Source organism: Drosophila melanogaster, chromosome X (genome assembly GCF_000001215.4).
Source record: "Drosophila melanogaster chromosome X".
NCBI lineage: Eukaryota > Metazoa > Arthropoda > Insecta > Diptera > Drosophilidae > Drosophila > Drosophila melanogaster.
The window spans coordinates 13,593,281-13,612,085 of NC_004354.4; the positions used below are offsets into that span (position 1 = coordinate 13,593,281).

Below are 18,805 nucleotides of genomic sequence, written 5' to 3' on the forward strand. Positions count from 1 at the left end.
TTGTTTTCGTTCCGATACTTAAATGGAATCTTTCAGAAAATTATTGAAAAGAGATCAATCCAGAAAACACCATCTTCGGCTGGAAGTTTACAAAGAACGCTGGGAATCCGGTCCATCGTTGGATGAATAGGTAGGTATCCACTATCCCCACTATCGATACACACAGACATGCACACAAACAACAGAAAGTTTTCATAGATATGATGCCATAACACACTTTAATATCTTGATTGCTTATCTTTTTTTTTTTTGGTTGCTTGTTTTTGGTTTTGCTAGTATTTGACTTAGTTGGTGTTGGTTTTGATGTTTTATTTTAAAAGAAATCTTACATTTCTCGATTCAATAAAAAAGATGTTGAGTTTTTGATTTTGAATAGCAAGTTGTTAACTACTTAGTTCATTCATTTACTTTTATTAAAATTGTTTGGCTTTGGTATTTAAATGTAGTGTTTGTTTTTACGAAAAGTGGTGAAGGAAAGTGGTGCGCGAGGGCGGGCCCAGAGTGTGGATTGGTCTATTCCTCCTCCTCCTCTTCCTCTTCTTCCTCCTCCTCCTCTTCCTCCTCCTCTTCCTCTTCTTCCTCCTCTTCCTCCTCCTCCTCCTCCTCATCCTCCTCGGCCTCCTCATCTTCCTCCTCGACGACCTCCTCCTCGACCTCCTCATCATCCTCGACGATGTCCTCATCGGCCTTGGCGTCCTCCTCGCCCTCGGGTGTCTCGGGCTCACCGGCCTTCTTGCCTGGTCGCTCGCCGAACCACTTTGGCAGTTTGGCTATGGATTAAAAGTATCGGATTACAATTAGCATATTGCTACCACAAATCGAAATAGTTAGATAATCGAAACAAATCGACAGGAAACAGAAAAAAAATTAAAATAAAATAAAACACAGCACGACAATGAACAAATTAATGAATGTTGTTCTGTTGTTGTCGTCCCTTTGAAAGGGGTACAGTTGATCCCCATTTACCCTAGCTACATAACTCGCATCTGATCTAAAGTACATACATTTTTGACGGCCGGTGTATTGCTCCTTCTTCTCGTTCCAGATCTTCTCGTTCGAGTCCTTGGAGATCTCATCCCAGCCCTGTGTGTAGTAACAGTGTTGTGTTCGTGTTTTGGTGTGTGATTTTATGAGCACAGTACAACATACAGTTGACAATTATGAAATATGGTACATAAAACATAGAAAGAGATAAAAAGAGAGTAGACGTTAGGTGCGTTATTGGTTGCCAGCCGCCCAGAAAGACCAAAAAATACCCCTAGTTACTTGTCAAATCTATCACGTAATTGACCATTAACGACCCAACCTTTTGACGTTACTGTACTTTTGATTGTGTTTCAAACATGACTCTACTTTTGGTAGCCCTTACTTTTTCCGTGACTGTACTTTTAGTAGTGTTGGAACCGCCTCAACCTTTTGACATGACTGTACTTTCGGTGGCAGTGATACGAACAAAAAACATAGTTTATGATGTAAACATAAAACAATAGATAGATAGGATACAGAAGAAGAGAGCCACGTAGACGTGAATGCTTCAGCGGACGCTTACATTTTGTGCGCTGAGTGAATCTTTCCTGTCTTTCTTGCCAGGTCTTTTCTAAGGTTTCCGCATAGACCGTATTATAGCCCTAAATGTGCGTAATATTGATACAGTTTTACAAAGAGGCAACCCAAAAAAATACCCAAGTATAGTTAGCTTTAGTGAGGAAACCCGAATACTTACACCCTCGAAGAGCTTCTTCTTGTCGTCATAAGAGCGGGTGTCCACACGTCGCTCATACTTGGAGGCGACTTGGATCTTGGGCTGTGGGGAAATGTGTCACGTTAGCTATGTGAGCCAGGCATCTCCAAATTGTAAGGCTAACTTACCGGGTATTTGCCAGTCAAAGCTTCCGGGTCGAGACCCTTCTTCAAGGCTTTGTGCCTGAGCTGTTGCTTCTGTCTTTCCTTCAACTCTTTCAACTGTCAATGGACGACATGGGTGTCAGCATAAATGTGTTCCCTTGCGGATTTATAGGCCTAAGCCAAGTGGTACTCACATCGTAGTCCTGACGTTTCTGCCTTTCTTCCAAGTCATACTTCTCAGTTTCCAATTTGACAATGAGCTCCCACAGCTCCTGGGCCTTCTCGCGCAGCTTAGCCTCGCCGAATCCTTCGATGGCCAAGGGCTTGATGCGGAACGACAGCGAGATCTTCTTCTCCTCCTCCAACTGTTCCTTAGTCTTGTTGCGTTCCATGGCGGCGGACGAGAGTCCCAACTATTTTTTGTTTCATGTGGCGAGTTTTTTTTTTTTTTTTTTGGTTCGATTCGAATTTCGCGCAGGATGCGTTTTAATATTTGTTTTTAGTTTTGTTTTGCATAGCAGACACATTTCGTTGTGTTTTTATATATATGTAGTTATATATATATTTTTTTTTTTGATTTTTCGGATTTTTGAGATTTGATTTTTGGTACGTGCGGTACAAACGTGGTGAGAGACAAACAGTGAGAGAGATAGACACACACAGAGAAAAGAGCGCAAAACAAAGTGATATTTTGTTTGTTCGTGTTTGGTGTGTGTACATGCGTGTGTTTGTTTTTTTTTTTTTTTTGTTTTGTTTGTTGTGTAAAAGAAAAAAGAAAACAAAAAAATATGTTTTGTTGTTTCAGTTTCACATTACAGTGTAGTGTTTTAAAGGCATATTTTTAAGCGATCGATATGAACACAGACGATTAACGATTGAGAAATGTCGGAATGATCGATTTTTGAATCAAATACACAGGATAAACGATTGCGAATGATTGATGGGAGCCAAAAAACACAAACGATTAACGATTGTGGATGATCGATTCGGGCGCAACACAAACGATTAAGGATTACAAATGATCGATGAATTCAAAAACCGACGATTAAGGCGATTGATGATGATCGATGGACACGACGGGTGGCAAATGAGGTGTTTAAAATGGAATTGATTTGGAATCAAATATAAAATAAAAAGAACGAAAAAGAAGAAAACGAAAACAGGAAGAGAGAGAGAGAGAGACAAATGGGGGGAGGTGGGAAGACGGAGGCGTATCAGCAACCGGCATTGATGAAATCTCATATAATTACCACGCCTGCATCCTTCTTGGCAATGGTGAAGTTGGGGCCCTTCTTGTCCTTGTCCTTCATGGCCTGCAGCATAGCCTGGCGCTTCTTCTCGGCCTCCTCGAGACGCATGCGCTTCTCCTCGATCTCGCGCTGCTTCTTCTCCTCAGCCTCACGGACACGGCGCTCCTCCTCCTCCTTCTTGCGCTGGGCCATCTTTTGCTCCTCCTCGGCGCGGGTGACCTTGCGCTTGGCCTGCTTCTCCTTCAGCTTCTTCAGCTCATCCTCCTCCTTGGATCTCTGTTTGCGCCACTCGGTGATGTATTCTTTCAGCTGATCATCGAGGTCGGAGCGCTTCTGGTCCTGACGCTTGATGAACTCTGGATCGCCCTCTCCTCTGATGATCGTTACGGTAAGGGACGGGTTCGGGAATGAGAAAGAACTCGATTAGTTTAATCTGTCGGATCGCGATCGCTTTCTTCGATAGCCACTAGTACTACGAGTAATGTCTAGGCATTTAAATTAATTACAGAATTTTGACGGAATTTCTAACAGCCTGTTTATTTGTTTGGTGATTATATTTAGATTATTTTTTTTTCGATTTGGTTCCGAAAGTCAAAGAGTTGTTTTTACAATTAGTATCCACCAAAGTGCTGATGTGAGAAAGCATTAGATAACTACATTCTACGTATGGCAATATTACTACTCTAGTTATAAAAAAAAAAACAGAAACAGAACAGAAACACACCAAAAAAGATAGGGGGATTGCTTCGATGGCACTGGAGTGGTGAGTTGTGGTGAGTAAGAGTTTGTGTTGAGTAGTGCTTGCTACAGAGGTACAGTTTACACCTTAGAAACTATTTTATTTTTTTTTTTTAATTTTTATATTTTATTTGGTTTTGAGTGTTTTACAGGACACGCACAGGCGGATTAATCGGGGACGATCTTAAGATAACTCTAAGGGTTTAGTCTTGGTTAGCGTTCTGGTTTCATTTGTTGTTCACATTTGTTTTTTGTACATAGACTTACTCGGCTGGTGTCTGAGGTGGTTTTCTATACGTGAGGCATTGAGGTGGCAACAAACATGGAGGTGGTGATATTTTTTATTTATATATATATATATTGGTTTTGTGTTTCAAAAATTGACAAATTCACGATGGTTTCGATTGATTGATTGATATTTGTTGTGGGTTTCGGTTCGAAAAGTTCATACAAAATGCGATTGTTTTCGTTATTTCAGTTTTCAAACAAAAAGGAACGTTGAAAAGAAAGAGAAAAACGGTTGGTTGTTTTAAAAAATTCATTTGCAAAATATATTGGTTTGTTTGTTGTTTTTTTATTTTTCATTATTATTTTTTTTTTTTTTTTTGGTAAACGAAATGAAAGAAGAAGATAAGATGGAGAATATATATAGAGAGATATTTGCATAAAAGGTTGAAAAGAATAATTAATTTTGTAATGGTTGGTACGTAATTGTTTTTGGTTTGGTTTTGTTTGTTGTTTTCTGGTTGGTTGTTGTTCTAAAGAAAACTCAAAAATGATTCCAAGCAACGAATCTTTGTACAGTATGAACTGGAACTGGTACTGGAGCTGGTTCTGGAACTGGAACTGGTTCTCTGATGCATATGGAGCAGAAATGCACACACAAAAACTTGAATTTTTGTTTTCAATTTTTTTCAGAAATTGGCAAACGAGCATATACGTAATTTTGGGGCCAGGCAAAGAGTAATTTGGGGAGAAAAAAAAACTTTTATACAGATATGTGGGATCTTTATAGGTCTTTCTTTCTTCGTTTCATTGGTTTCTCACACAATTTACTTACTTCCTGCAACAAGAACGAGATCAAAAAGAGATGGAAGAGAGAAAGAGAGAGATAAACAGAATTGATATCAATGATTTCCAAGTCTTATAGGCAACAACACTTTTGCTAAGCCAGGCCAGCGATAGGCAGAAAGTTAACTTTTGGTCAAAAGTCTTTTTTTTTTTAGAATTTGGAAATTGCGTTTTACGGCTTTGGAAATGTATTATCTTGTGGGGAGAGTCGGGAGATACGATGGTAAAAAAATAGATAGACAGATAGACAAAAGACGTGTTACAAGTGATACAAAAATACACAGTAAAAATCCGACTGGGTTCAAAATAATAGTTCAATTATTAAATGATAATCAAATATACGCAATGGATAAGTGGATGTTTAGTTGTTTTTAACATAAAATTGGTATTAATATTAATAAATTAATCAATTTTTGTCTATTTTGTATCAATCTTATTAAAATCGATGACTTTTCCGAGCTACGTATACGCAATATTTGTTCTATTTTTATAGAAAATTACTACTACCATTATTTTGAACACAGTTTCATACACATGTGGTGGGTGGTGGTGGTGGGGATACACACAGCTTTTATATACACAATTTGCCAATTTTTCGCTAGGTTTTTTTTTTCGGGAGGGGGTATGAACTATGAACTCGCTGCTTGAGTGGGTGTGGGGTGAACAGTGGGTGGGTGGGGTTTGCTCTCGGGTTCCATTAGTAAATTTTGTACAATTATCGGATATTGATTTTGTGATCGTATACTTTTAATTCTAAATTCAATTTTGGTTTTTATAGACACACAACAACACATTGAAAACAAAAACCAAAAGAAATAACAAAAATGTACACAAAACAGAATAAAAAATAAAAACTAAAGATAAATTAATAAACAAATAAAATTATTTACAGACGAGTACACAAAACAAAAATGTTGGGTTGGTTTCGGGTTTCTGGGTGTTTTTTTTTTTTCAAATCTTTTTTGGGGAATACATATTTCTACCAATTTTAAAAAAAGGGTGGTTTTTTATATTGCAGACATTGACAAAATACAACACATATAGAAAATTTGGAATACAAAATGGTGGGCAAGGTTCGGTTTCGAAAAAAATCAAAAAATTTGTTATAGTTAGGGCAAAAACAAAAAAAAAAAAAAGATAGACATAAGTGAACACCAATCGAGTTCTTTAGGCTGCTGCACCAAAACCAACAAAAGATGTCGACAAAAATCGGCAACAAAAATGTACTTACGTCTCCTCGCGGGTTTCCTCGACAACCTCCTCCTCCTCGGAGCTGCTTTCGAGTTCGTAATTAAACGAATTTTGGTTTTTTTTTATATTTTTTGGTTTAAGATTTTTGAATAAGGTGTTTTTTTTTATATATATATTTTGGAGTGAAAGTGCAGGGTTACACACGGCACACGGGTGCAGAGGTGATATTGTTGATTTGTTGTTGAATTGTCGTGTGGTTGTTGTTGAATAGTTGTTGATTGTTATTAGTTGTTGATTTCAAAAGAAACGAAACGACAACATTAGCGGTTGTTCGAACAGATTCATGGGTTGTGGTTGTGGAGGTTTTTGGGATCGTGGTCGGTTTTTCGGTTCGGGTTCAGGGATGACAATGCGTGGAAATAGATAGAAAGGAGTACAGATCAAAATAGGTGCCACTGGTAAATGTGATTACAAAAAGTTCTCTTACAAGAATCCACAAAAATCTGATCGTTGAATTAGTTAGTACGTATAACAACAAGGGTTCAAACGAGACCATCGAATACTTCTCTTCAACTTTGCTACTTTACTTAAGTTATCTGTTTACTTTACACACTTTTAAATCTTGTTCGCGGTCATACGCGTCGTATACTTAATATTTGCATCTTGTCCTACATATTCCATGGGTTCTACTTACGTGTACTCTTCATCGTCGGACATGGCTACGGTTTAGGGTTGAAAAAACCTGCAATAACAATATATAGAAAATAAAAAGTTTAGTTTAGTCTTCAAATGCATATATTTAAGATTAAATTAGGAAGCCATTGTAATAGAATAGGAAAGACACCAAAAACGTGAATGTGTTCCATTATTATATTTCTTTTTGAATTCAATTGATATTAAAAATAATGCTTATTAAATATAACCCCTTTTTTAGCCAAAGCAGCAACAACAATAGAACAGCGAAATACAGGTGTGCAAACAAGTCAACAAATGATTGCCCTTTTTGATAACCCCTTGTCTATTTTCTATTCAGGGTTTCACTGTACTTGAAGCAGCCTTTGATCGCCCTGCGATAACTCTATATTTAGACGGATCTTTCCCCCTATATATATGTATATAATATATATGTATATGCGATTCCGCTGTGTATATGTAGGCAGGGCGACCTGTCTTTTTATAGCCGGCAACAATGTCTCGTCCTCACATCATAATCTTTCAAATTCAAGAAGAAAAAAATAAACGATAAATTCCGTACGCTCTGCTCTAAAATTATTTAATTTCCCATGCTATCTATATCCACAATCTATAACTGTGTGTGTGCGAAGGAGAGAGTCGTAGTCCAATCTATGTATGTGTGTTTTTTCATTTTCCTCCGATTTTTTCTCAATTAAAAATAGACTTTGGGGCAGTATTGAATTTCCCGAGAGCCGAAAGCTTCCGAAAACATCAAAAAGCTTCGGACAAAGCCTTTTTTGAAAATTTTCGTTTTTTTTTTTACCTTGGCACTAAATCGGAAAATCTAAAGAAGCTTTTCAATTTATATATGTATATGTATTGATATATATTTGGGCGTACTTGTGTGTAATGAAAAGAAAATCAAATCAAATGCCATTCATAGATCGCCTGTATATATCTATGCCAGTTATTATGCCACGAATTTATATATTTAATATGCTATTTGAAATTTCTATGATTATGAATATTCTATTTCTATAATCTTTGCACTTTTGCGTGGAAGTGCAATTGCTGAGCTTGTATTTTTAGCCTTAGATAAACTGGGTCAGTTTTGGGGCAAGTGCTTGGAAATGATGTGAAATGTATTGAGAAAAGTTCTGGAAAAATTGAACAAACTTTTCAATTGAAACTGGTAATGATCTAAATATCATCCGACAGACTATCAGAAATATACGTCTATCGTCTTTTCACACTTACATATACAAAAATGTTACTGATCATACATGTTAGTTTCAAAAACATGGTTTTGAATCTTACTTTTTGTCTTTTCAAGTTCAAAGTTTGAGTAAGTGTTAGCTACTTCCTGCCTAGCAACATAAAACTGTCATATGCTGTTTTTATATCCTGTCATTATATCCTTATCGAATTTACTCTACAAATTTCCCTTTCTTTAATTCAATCTATCTGTGCCCTGTTTCCATTTATAGTCCTATATATATCCTCCAAAAATCTCCAGATCTCTATTCGCCATCGATCTTGTGTGGGTGGCTATAGTTCCGTCTCGTTTTCGCCTACTATATCTTTAACATATCTGATCGGCGCCTGCGCGGAAAGCTATTGAAAAAAGTTTTCACTCTACGTATCTGTGTGTGTGTGTTTCTCTGTGTGTGTGTGTGTGTGTATCTTGGACATTTTGCCAAGGTAAAAACACACTCGCTCGCGCACACATACGAATCGAATTTATTTTTAAAATTCGTCGAAAAAAATTTGAGAACTTTTCCTCTCAGATCATATAACACTTTCAGAAAGCAAAAAGATATACATATATGTATATGTATATTTATATGTATAGATTCCTGTCTGGCATTGTTGTTGCTTTTGATTTTGTTGTTGTTGTTGCTGCTGCGGCTAATCCTGTTGTTGTAGTTGCCGTTGAATATTGTTTTTGGCGCCGCCAATGCCTGGGCGAATTTTTTCAAATTATTTTTAGCCTTTAGCCATAATAAAAAAAAAAAGTTTAAAAAAAAAAAATTTTTTGAAAAAGTTGGCTTCAGAGTTCGTTTTTTTGGTGGCTTTCAAGTCATTTATTCGCACTATTTGTTCGTAGATTGCACTTTAAAAAAATTTCAAAAAAAAAAATAAAATGTTATATAACACTAGGATTTTCCAATTCGTAACTTTCTTTTGTTGATGTTCGTGGTTCGTGGTTTATTCGCAAAGGATTCGGTTTTCTCGTTTTCGATAACTTTCTTTTCGTTTTTAGGCACACAAGTTTATTTTATATTTTCTTTTTATTTTTTTGGTGATGCAGCATTTGAAGGAGATGTGAAGCAGCAGTAGAGCAGAAACAGAAAAAAAAAAACTTACTTAGGGAGAAAAACAAATTGAATTGAAGTCCGAGCAGCTGACGTCGTAGGAGCGAATGCTGCGGTTCGACTAACCAAACTGACGATGAAAAGCGCTGCTACACGTTATGTTAAAGAATTTTTCGTCGCGTTCGCGGAAAAGCCATTTCCACGCACACACCGATCGCCTTTCTATATAGCCAATAGCTGGCCATGTGTGCGAGCAGGCCAGCGCTATATGCCACATATCGCTGGCCGATGTGGCAACAAGTGGGTGGTGGTGGGTGCGCCTGCCTGTGTTGGCTGTGTTCGATGTGTTTTGGGTGAATTTTTCAGGTGGGCTGCAGCTGAAACATAAACTTGTACACGCACACAGCCGCCGTCGAGTTTTCCAATTTTCCATTTTGGCCAGAGCGAGATGAGGCATACGATATTAGTATATACTATACATTAGACCATAATGGCGCACGCACATAACTAGATCATACAATAAGTATATAGCGCATACGGACGTTCGGTGCGTTGGCGGCATTTTACACATTTGTTTTTGGAATCAAATATCGTAGAGCATAAATTTCACAGCCATTAAAAAGTCGGCCTGCATATATTGCTCTATAATATATACGTACAGATGTTCGTGCCGATATATAGCACATATAGTTTGGATTCCTCAGCGGATCGTTGCAGCATTTGAACCCCAGAGTGCACGCCCTACAAAATCTCCAACCCAGTCCGCCGCGATCACCGATCACCCCCTATATATATATATATATATATATATATTTATTTACCTATATCTATATCGCGATCGAACTGCTGACGTCGAACGGCCTTAGGTGGCCCCATCGCATTGCCATTTGTCTAACACTTGAATCTATTCGTCATTGTTCCGATTTTCTTTTTTTATTTCTCTCCTTTTTCTATGCTATTTTTTTTATTTTACTTTCTAACAGATACTTTTGGCAAATAGTTTCAGATACACTTACGCGCCTTGCAGCACTTTAAGCTATCGAATTTAATTCATTCTTTATTGGGTTATTTTTTCGAAGCATACAAAATCAATTTGAAGAATTTGACAAAATCTCTTTTTCCTATATGTAAATTTTGCCAAAAAAATTAATTTTTTCATATCGTTTAATAAACATCATAACACATAAGAAATATTTGTATTAAGTAAGGGTAGTGAAACATATTTTGTTCTGTATTTAATTTTGTTTCTGTATTCTAGTATTAATAAAATTAAAATAAAGCAAAAACTTACAATATTTTAAAAATGTACTTTCATCAACATCGATTTCCGTTGTTTTTTTTTTTGCCAAATTTTTCATAAAATTAGATATAAATTCTAGAAGAATATAAAAAAAAAAAAAAATTTTTAGTTTTTCGCTTGCACTTGTATCTTCTTAAATTATTAATACTGCAAAAAAAAATATTTGGGCTATCTCAAAGTTCCTCAAAATCTGGGTAAAAATTTTTATACATACATGATTACATTATATATGATTACATTACATTATATTATGATTACATTACATTATATATGATTATAGAAAAATTAATTTAAGACTTCTCTTAATTCCTTGCATAAACAAGTTGTTCAAATAAATAGACTTCTGTGTAAATTAAAAACATGCGATGAATATTATTTTAAAATTATATATATTACAATATTCTCCAATAGTAAAATTACTATATAGTCGCAAAGTTTCGGCATTTGTTTTGATTTCGTTTTTGGTTACCAAGTATCTTAAATTTAGAACATTTTTGTATCTGCACCTCTGCGAAATGCAAAATGCACACACCAGATACGCAGATAGATAGATATGTATGCATAGATAATTAGATATGTATGTGTATGTGATATGTATGGGTCTAGGTATTATGCATGGCTTGCCAAAAACCACAAAACTACAGAATCGCAATGGGACACAGGTGGGCAGTTCGAGTTATCTGGGATTTAGTGCATGAAATGGTACGGGCGTGTTCTGTCCAGATATAAACGACATCTGTAAGCGCTTTTTTAGCTGCTTCCAATTTTTGCCTGCCATCTGGCTGGATTCACATAACATCCTCCGTTCAATAAACAACTACGAACCTATTGCAAACATCGGGCCAAATAGCTCAGTGATCCGTAGACCAGAAGTACGGACATGTGCAGATATATACATATGTGGGCGTGAAAGTGGGTGGAAAGTCGGGTATGCCGTATGCCGTATTCAAGTAAATTTCAATTCGCATCATCTTCTGAATGTCCGAATATCAGAATGTTAGAAAGGCAAGTCAGAATATTCGAAAATCAGGGAATAACAAATAGCACAGTTTCGAATTTTTGTTGTTCTATTTTTGGACGTTTTGTGTGGGCGCTATTCGTCTGTAGCCTTCGGTTTTTAGTGCCGATCGTATGCACGAAGATGCCCGATATAAAAAATATATATATATATATATATATATTAAAGTATGTATATGTATTTGTTTAAATATCTTCTATATGTCTATCTATAGGTTAGCTTTCTGGGGCGATGTTTACGGGGAACTGTGGCTAATATCTGCATAGATCAGGAATAACATAAACATTATCCAAGATCTGGAAAAATATTTGATTTCAGACAAGAACGATGGCCCTGGGATTATATGAATGAACAGCGTATCCAAAGTGTCGAATAATTTGAATTGATTGCAATCGGTGCAATCTTAAATAATAAGCTATTGTTGGCTGTGTCACTTGCATTTTTTTTCTACTGTGTATGATGCAAGAAAACAGTTAAAATTCTGAAATATGTTCTTTTCAATTTTAGATTTTAGTGACCAGAATAGTAAGAGCTTCCTATTATAAACTTAAATGTATTTAACACATTAAATCAATGCACTTTCCAGTTTAAAGTTAAAATATATAATTCATAAACTTTTCAATGAATAAGATCAGGTCAAGCAAACATATTTTGTAAAGAACAAACAAGCGATGTGTGCCAATTTTAGAATCTATATGTTGGATGTTCGATTTAAAAATACGCTCTAACTAAATTAAATGAAATGAAAACAGACCAATTAAAAAAAGCAAAAAAAAATTGGGGAAAAGGAAACAACGGAAAAATCCATAAGAAAAAAGACACATAGAAGAAACCCCAAGATGAAAACAGCAGAAAATATAAAAACGTTTAAGAACAGAGCCATCATACACAGTCTGGCTATATAGTACCTAATGCTCCGTCTACTATATGTATAGTATTACACGTTTATTTTCAGAATTTGTTTTTGACTTAATTTTCGGCTTGTTGACACTTGGAAATGTGTATCAGTAGTCAAGCCAACAAAATCGCGACTAAAACCAAAATGTTACAACTATTTCAACATACTCGTAATGATAGTTTCGATTTTGGTAAGTTGGATGATGCTTACGGGTATTTTTGTATAAAAGTAAATACATTTTTTTACCATGCATTAATTCTGATCTCGTGAAACTTGTAACTTCACTCATTAAAATCAAAAAATTTAATTATCCTTTTTTTCTGAATAGTATTTTATCTTGTATTTAAAGTAAATATATTTCTTGTATTGTTTCTTAATAAAGATTAATGAGATACAAAAACAAATTACACTGTGAAGTTTTATTTTCGTTCATATTAGCGTGATTCTAATTCTTCAATGGTTATTTCAAATTCAAAAGTAACCGCCAATTTTCGTACTGGTGTAGTCGATAATGCCGTTGGTCGAAGCGAAACATATCGATAACCGGCAAATGCACATCTAATTGGAGTACAAAATAACGCCTCCTGATATCGATACGCTATCACAAACAAGAAAATAGAATAAAAACAAAATCGCTTGGAAATCGTAAAGAAAGAAAGTTAAATACGACAGATAGATAATTGCAACACAAAATAAGTGCGCCGTGGTCCGAATAGAACAACAATTGCGTGGCGTGGTTACACGAGTGCGAGCGAGAGGGCCGATGTGGTAGTGGCCAATCCAATTGGATATTCATTTTGCAGGCAAAAAACGCATTTTTTGTGGACACCGCTTGCTCCTTGGTACAAGGATAACGACCAACGATGGCCAGCGAGCCGGAGAACAAGCCACCGATCCTGCACATCCTCGTGGTGGGCTTCCACCACAAGCTGGGCTGCCAGGTGGAGTTCTCGCATCCGCCGCTAATCTCGGGCTCCACGGGACGCAACGAATGCCCCTCCGGCTGGAAGTACCTGCCCACTCTGGCTCTGCCCGACGGCTCGCATAACTTTGCCGAGGACACGGTGTTCTTCAACCTGCCCAGTTTGTATGAGCCGGCTGAGAGTATCTACGGCGTGTCCTGCTATCGCCAGATACGCGTGGAGAAGCTAAAGATCCGGACAGCGGACCTCACGCGCAGCACCGTTCAGAAGTCCGTTTGCATATTGGCCCGCCTGCCCATCTACGGGTACATCGAGGTGAAGCTAGCCCTCATTGCCGATGCCTTTTTCGATCAGGGCGACTTCTCCGGCACGGAACTGCTGGCCAAGGCCTATCAGCAGCTAAATGCCTGCCTCCAGGACGACGAGTCGCGCCGCCCGTTGCGCCACTTTCACGTGGGGCTGTCGCTGCGCGAGATCGTACTCCACTGGCGCCACAAGACGCTAATGCTCTTCAAACTAATGCTGCTGCAGCGACGAGTGGTGTGTTTCGGTTCGCCCGTACGCCAAATGTGTGTGCTGATCCTGGGCATGGCATCGCTGGTGCCGCGGCTGCTGGAGAAGGGCTTCCAGGAGGTGGCCTGTGTGCGCACGTCGCGTCCCCTGTCGCCCATGCCGGATTTCACTGACTCCCTGCAGCGGGAGGCGCAGGCCGAAGCCGAAGCGGAACTGGAGGCAGTGGCTTCCGTAGCAGCTGCCACCGATGAGCAGAAACTGACGCCCGAGAGCGCCACAGCGGTGGAGGGCGAGGCCGAAGAGCTGGCCCTCGTCTCATCCGCAGCGTCGGCGGGCGAGGAGCAGGTCAGTGGCGATGACACGTCGACGCGTTCCACGCCCAACTCACAGTCGCAGGACTCATCGAACGGCAGGAACAGCTCGCTGACCAGAGAGGCCAGCGTGGACACACTAGCGTGTGAGTAGCCCAAGAAGTCTATCCCCGTGTTTGGCGTAACTAGCAGATTTAGGCACATTTTAGTCAATTGTAACCTTTGTTATTGCGTTTATTCTTATACATATCATGCCATATAAGTGAATCATTCTAGATAGGAGATAGGAGCGTGCAGACATTAAATATTACGTATGACGCAGTTAACTGATCCGTGTAAATGTTTCGTCCATAGCCAACCTCGCCGCCTTGTGCGCTGTCAATCCGGATGAGTATCGGGCACCGGTCAGCATCTTCGCCAGCGGCAACCTCTGCCTGCCGTATCTGTCGCTACCGTACATGGACCTGCTCAGCGATCCCATGGTGCTCTCCTATGTCATCGGCACCTCCAACGTGCTTTTCCAGCAGAAACGTCAGCTGGCTGACGTCCTGGTGGACATCGAGGCGGCCAATCTGGATGCCCACGATCCGGAGCTCAGGCGTCAGCTGGTGCTGAGCACCGAGGATCTGCGCTACATGGACTACATCATGAAGCATGTGCAATCGCCAAAGGAGGATGCCGAGGGCAGCGAGTACTGGATACGGGAGCAGTTTCAGGGCTATATTCTCGCACTCTTGCGAACTGCTGTGGCTCCAGGTGTGTGCAATCTTTGTTAGCTTTTAGTTGAACCATCAAATGTAAATGTAAATTTGTTTGTTTACAGATGCCACGCCAAAGGACAACGATCATTTCAATGCGCACTTCATGGGCGCCTTCAAGCGCACCCAATGCTTTCAGGAATGGTACGACGTTAGGCCCGAACCCGAGTTCTTTGAGGCCCTGCCCGCTGGTCATCCCTTCGCCGGCACCTTGTCCGTGGCGGACATGAAACTAAAACTAGCACAGTAAGCGGTTAAAATCCTGAAATCCATACCGAAGGGGAACTAAGTTTCTAAACACTTGAAATTTGCAGAACCATGCAAAATAGCGAGAGTGGGCGAAAAATCAACCAGGCGGTAAACACGACGAGTCGTGCAGTGGGCGGTGCCATATCCCAGGCCAAGGGCGCCTTCTCCAGCTGGTGGTCATCCATCACGACGGCCCCGCCCAATGCAACAAATGCAGGGCCTGCGACCAGCAGCTCGAATGGGCAGGAAGGGGATGTAAGCGAAGGAGCTGCAGCCCAAGAGATCTCAGTTACATTCCAGAATCATAAGGACGTCGAAGACCTTGACGTGGCGGGAGTCAGCATCCACCTGGCTGGCCAGGAAGAGGCACACGAGTCGCACGAGTCACAGAGCGTCAGCTGCGACAAGCCGCAAGGCATCGTCGAGATTGGACGCGAGGCGGAGCTGTTGGACAAAACTGCGCAATCGGAGGAGCCCAAGATTGCGGCTGCAAGCCAAGCCGGTCGGCCAGGATGTGGCGGCGATGTGGCCACCTCGGCCGTGGAGCGCAGCAGTGGCGATGTCTTCATTGTCTGAGGACGTTAGCACTATCGGGGTCATTGTATAGAATTGAACTAAGCTAAATGATATTTATTTATTACACAACATATTGTCTCAGTCTCAATGTTGAATTTATAACTACTACTCGAACTTCCCCCCTATTTTTTTGTATACCCATACATATTCTGTAGTTGGTTGACTTGTGGTACACAGAAACCTAGGATTTATGATCGAGCGACAATATACTATGAGATACATCACTACTAATTGAAATAATACCTCATTTTCGTTTATTTTAAGCCCAAAAATGACAAAATATATATCTACGAATACGAAAAAAGCGCACACAAATGAAATATCCAAATTAATTAATTTAATAGCAATAAATGCAAACGTTTCCCTGCAACTTTTTTGTGGCACAAGTCAATCGCACGCTAAACTACACAAAATTGGCCAAATGATAATATTATTTAATATTTATAGATACCTACGCTTAAGTTACCCTTGCCGTATTTACCCACCACTCAGTGTATACATATGTATAACCATGTAAAGCTAAACCGTTCCAAGTGCAATTTGTAATCCCAAAAAAGGCAGCGGAGATCCGTAATGAAATCCGTAATACGTGTGGCAATAAAGAACTTAAGAAATCTGATATTATGGAGTATCATCCCCTCCTTTGTCCAGGAACCGCTGTGTTCAACTCAATTTACCTAATTCAAATGTAATCAAAAATAAATGCATTTCATAAAACATAAAACATTGAACATTGCAGACAGCTTCATTGTCTTTTTTAATTTGAAAACAAAGAATACTCTTTAATAAATTCCTTACAGATCAACTGGACTACAACAAAACATCCGGATCAAATCAATGATTCTTGATGGCATCTAGCACGGGCTGAAAGGATGGCAGCTTGGCGGAGTACACCTTTTGCTCCACCTCGTTCAGCTTGGCCTGAGTCGCGTTGACCTTTGATTCCACGGCGAGCAGCTGGTCCTCCGCTTTGGCCAGCTTCTGCTCGCATTTTTCCAGGCGATCTTGGCGGGCCTTGAGATCCTGCTCCTGAAACTGCTCAGCAGCGGTGAGTAGATCCTCGTTCCGTTGCTTGCTGGCTTCCAGCTTTTCCAGCGCCTGCTTCTCCCTCTTCTCCAACTCATCCAGACGGGCGGTCTGGTCGTACTGATCCTCGAGCAGCTGTTGCCTGTGCTGCGCCTGCATGTCGCGCTTGGTCCGATAACTGGCCTCCATTTTGGTCAGACGCTGTTTCTGCGCCCGCAACTGAGAGTCCATGGTGGCGATTTCGGTGTCTAACTCGATGGAATCAGACTTTACCTTGGCCACCTGCTTGTCCAACATCTGACGCCGATCGATATTCTGCTGGCGGTGCTGTTGCAGAAGTTTGCCCAGCAACTCCAGGCACTGCACCCTCTCCGAGATGTCCTCTTGATTGGGATTTAGTGGCAGAGTAAGGTCCGATTGCTGGCCAATGCCGCTCTTTATCAGGCCACAAATCACCGGGTCCATGCTCAGGTGGCGCACGTGCGAGTTAAAGACCTCAACGGAATCCAGTTGCTTTTGCTTGGCGCGCGACAGCATCACCTGCTGATGCAGCTCCAGCTCGGACACCTCCTTCACCTGGCGCTCATAAGCCTTGGAGTAGTTTTCCATATCGTCGCACTTCATTTGAAGCTCCTTTAGCTGCTGGGCGGAGAACTTCTGCCTGTTAACCGCCTGCTCCAGACGCTTTTCATACTTCATTTGCTGGCGGAGATTAGACTGTTTTTCTTCTACCTGGGCAGACAGCTGTTCGTATAACTTCAGTTTCTTGATCAGCTCCTCTTCACTGGCAGCTAGCTGTTGGGCAAGCTGATCGTGCTCTTTGGTAAGACGTTCCAGTTTGTTCAGTTTATTGTCTTCACTGGGATCATGCAACTTATTCTCCAGTTGCTGTAGTTTCGTCTTCAGATCGCCGATTAGCTGGTCTAAGGCTTTGCGATCGGGCAAATCACACTTCTTGCTGATCACCTGATCCCTGGTCTCCGCCTGCAGCTTGGCCTCCTCATTGGTAAGCTCCTGATCCCACAAGGCAATGCATTTGCTAGCCTCTTCGAAGAGCAGACCATTGACGTCTTCATCTAGCTGAATGGCGTGCGCCTGTGTGGTGGACATGATGGTCGTCGACTCGCAGTGCATGCTATTCAGATACGAGCTGGGCTGCTCCATGGTTTCCATAAACGGAAACTCCTCCTCCACCACATCCGACGAGGGCAGAGGCGGTAAAAAGTCCATGAGAAAGTCCAGCAGAACGATCACATGGCCGAATGAATGCTGTGTTGTTGGCGATACAAGCCATGATTTGTTCACCTGCAAGTCACAAGTGGATTTAAGAATTAAACGAACACTGGAAACCTAAGAGCATCCGAGTTGCTTACCTGATAAGGATACTGTAGCTTTTGCATTGCGCTGGTAATATCCTCGACATGGTTCTGGCCCACTGTCACGCGATTTCGCCAGATGTGGTGGAACATAAAGTTGAGAATGGAAACAAATTGCTTGATGGTCATGTGTCGCAAACCCCCGGGCCGACTGAATAGATCCGCAATAAGTCCAGTGGGCGCCTCGCTGTTCTGAATGCCATGTAGGTATTCCAGGATCTGCTGTGCCCTCTCCGCCACCCATTTCTTGTCGGAGTGTGGCGCAATGGCGCGCTCCGCAGTGGAGGGCACAAACCGGTGGCCTCGCTTGGGCGTCACGCCCATTTGACTGGCCCGATCGCGCTCCAAGTTCAGCGGCTGCGGCAGACGCGATGCGGACGGCCTATGCGGATTGGATTCAAACATTACTGGTTGTGCCTTCGATAATCAAATGGTTGTGCATACCTTCTGGGTGCCGCCTGGCTGGAGGACGGAGTGTGCGTGGCTGCGCTCCGCTTTGTTGCCCTGGAAAAGGATACGCATTTGCATCGTTGACAAGATTTGATCAGTTGGATTTCGATGCTCACCTGGTTTGCCGCTTATCGGCAGTGCCTCGCTCCTCCAGTACATCGCCACGGAACTCGCTGGTCCGCCGGGGCATCAGGTGCGACATCTTGGCGTTATTGAAACTACGTTGATTAAATTAAATGTTTACTCAGTTTGATTGGGAATCGCGCGTCGTTTAACGCCTGTTATCGGCAAATCGATAGTTTCCAGGGATGCAGTCGCGATT

The 18,805-nt window shown here is 40.7% G+C and overlaps 3 protein-coding genes and 1 long non-coding RNA gene across 22 annotated transcripts; 2 read left to right on the forward strand and 2 right to left on the reverse strand.

Annotated features, from left to right (window-relative positions):
• Positions 1 to 193: 193 nt before the first annotated feature.
• On the reverse strand, positions 194 to 9,298 carry up (upheld). Of its 18 annotated transcripts, none has more exons than NM_001272593.2 (11): positions 9,138 to 9,298; positions 6,790 to 6,837; positions 6,136 to 6,177; positions 4,894 to 4,896; positions 4,101 to 4,124; positions 3,096 to 3,468; positions 2,040 to 2,258; positions 1,870 to 1,962; positions 1,724 to 1,804; positions 1,005 to 1,083; positions 297 to 770 (listed from the first exon to the last, which is right to left on the reverse strand). In NM_001272593.2, the coding sequence occupies exons 2-11, from the start codon at positions 6,810 to 6,812 to the stop codon at positions 514 to 516; spliced, it is 1,194 nt and encodes a 397-aa protein (NP_001259522.1). In that variant the 5' UTR covers positions 6,813 to 6,837; positions 9,138 to 9,298; the 3' UTR covers positions 297 to 513. The 18 variants fall into 18 exon arrangements, with proteins under 18 accessions (NP_001245653.1, NP_001259522.1, NP_001014738.2 ...); NM_001014738.3 differs by having other exon boundaries at positions 3,099 to 3,468; positions 9,138 to 9,226; NM_001258724.2 differs by lacking the exon at positions 4,894 to 4,896 and having other exon boundaries at positions 194 to 770; positions 3,099 to 3,468; positions 6,132 to 6,180; positions 9,138 to 9,226.
• Positions 9,299 to 11,078: 1,780 nt separating this feature from the next.
• On the forward strand, positions 11,079 to 12,371 carry lncRNA:CR44654 (long non-coding RNA:CR44654). The gene is made up of 3 exons (NR_123899.1): positions 11,079 to 11,390; positions 11,618 to 11,832; positions 12,215 to 12,371. It is a non-coding gene; the product is annotated as a long non-coding RNA:CR44654 (long non-coding RNA).
• Positions 12,372 to 12,400: 29 nt separating this feature from the next.
• On the forward strand, positions 12,401 to 16,249 carry CG11178 (uncharacterized protein). Of its 2 annotated transcripts, NM_167377.2 has the most exons (5): positions 12,401 to 12,491; positions 12,719 to 14,194; positions 14,403 to 14,804; positions 14,872 to 15,052; positions 15,121 to 16,249. In NM_167377.2, exons 2-5 carry the CDS (start codon positions 13,165 to 13,167, stop codon positions 15,629 to 15,631), a joined length of 2,124 nt encoding a protein of 707 aa, NP_727720.1. In that variant the 5' UTR covers positions 12,401 to 12,491; positions 12,719 to 13,164; the 3' UTR covers positions 15,632 to 16,249. The 2 variants fall into 2 exon arrangements, with proteins under 2 accessions (NP_727720.1, NP_572901.1); NM_132673.3 differs by lacking the exon at positions 12,401 to 12,491 and having other exon boundaries at positions 12,864 to 14,194.
• Positions 16,250 to 16,390: 141 nt separating this feature from the next.
• Ndc80 lies at positions 16,391 to 18,782 on the reverse strand. The gene is made up of 4 exons (NM_132674.3): positions 18,600 to 18,782; positions 18,478 to 18,537; positions 18,031 to 18,415; positions 16,391 to 17,962 (listed from the first exon to the last, which is right to left on the reverse strand). Exons 1-4 carry the CDS (start codon positions 18,683 to 18,685, stop codon positions 16,466 to 16,468), a joined length of 2,028 nt encoding a protein of 675 aa, NP_572902.1. The 5' UTR covers positions 18,686 to 18,782; the 3' UTR covers positions 16,391 to 16,465.
• Positions 18,783 to 18,805: the final 23 nt, after the last annotated feature.

Excerpts from the sequence above, each read along its gene's own strand:
- up (NM_001272593.2), bottom strand. The coding sequence starts at position 6,812 with ATGTCCGACGATGAAGAGTACAC. Across the intron at positions 1,084-1,723 it reads AGAAGAAGCTCTTCGAGGGT|GGCTGGGATGAGATCTCCAA; the intron begins GTAAGTATTCGG and ends TACTACACACAG. Across the intron at positions 771-1,004 it reads ATACACCGGCCGTCAAAAAT|CCAAACTGCCAAAGTGGTTC; the intron begins GTATGTACTTTA and ends TTTAATCCATAG.
- CG11178 (NM_167377.2), top strand. The coding sequence starts at position 13,165 with ATGGCCAGCGAGCCGGAGAACAAGCCACCGATCCTGCACATCCTCGTG. Across the intron at positions 14,195-14,402 it reads CAGCGTGGACACACTAGCGT|CCAACCTCGCCGCCTTGTGC; the intron begins GTGAGTAGCCCA and ends TTTCGTCCATAG. Across the intron at positions 15,053-15,120 it reads ATGAAACTAAAACTAGCACA|AACCATGCAAAATAGCGAGA; the intron begins GTAAGCGGTTAA and ends TGAAATTTGCAG.
- Ndc80 (NM_132674.3), bottom strand. The coding sequence starts at position 18,685 with ATGTCGCACCTGATGCCCCGGCGGACCAGCGAGTTCCGTGGCGATGTA. Across the intron at positions 18,538-18,599 it reads GCCGATAAGCGGCAAACCAG|GGCAACAAAGCGGAGCGCAG; the intron begins GTGAGCATCGAA and ends ATCCTTTTCCAG. Across the intron at positions 17,963-18,030 it reads AGCTACAGTATCCTTATCAG|GTGAACAAATCATGGCTTGT; the intron begins GTAAGCAACTCG and ends TGTGACTTGCAG.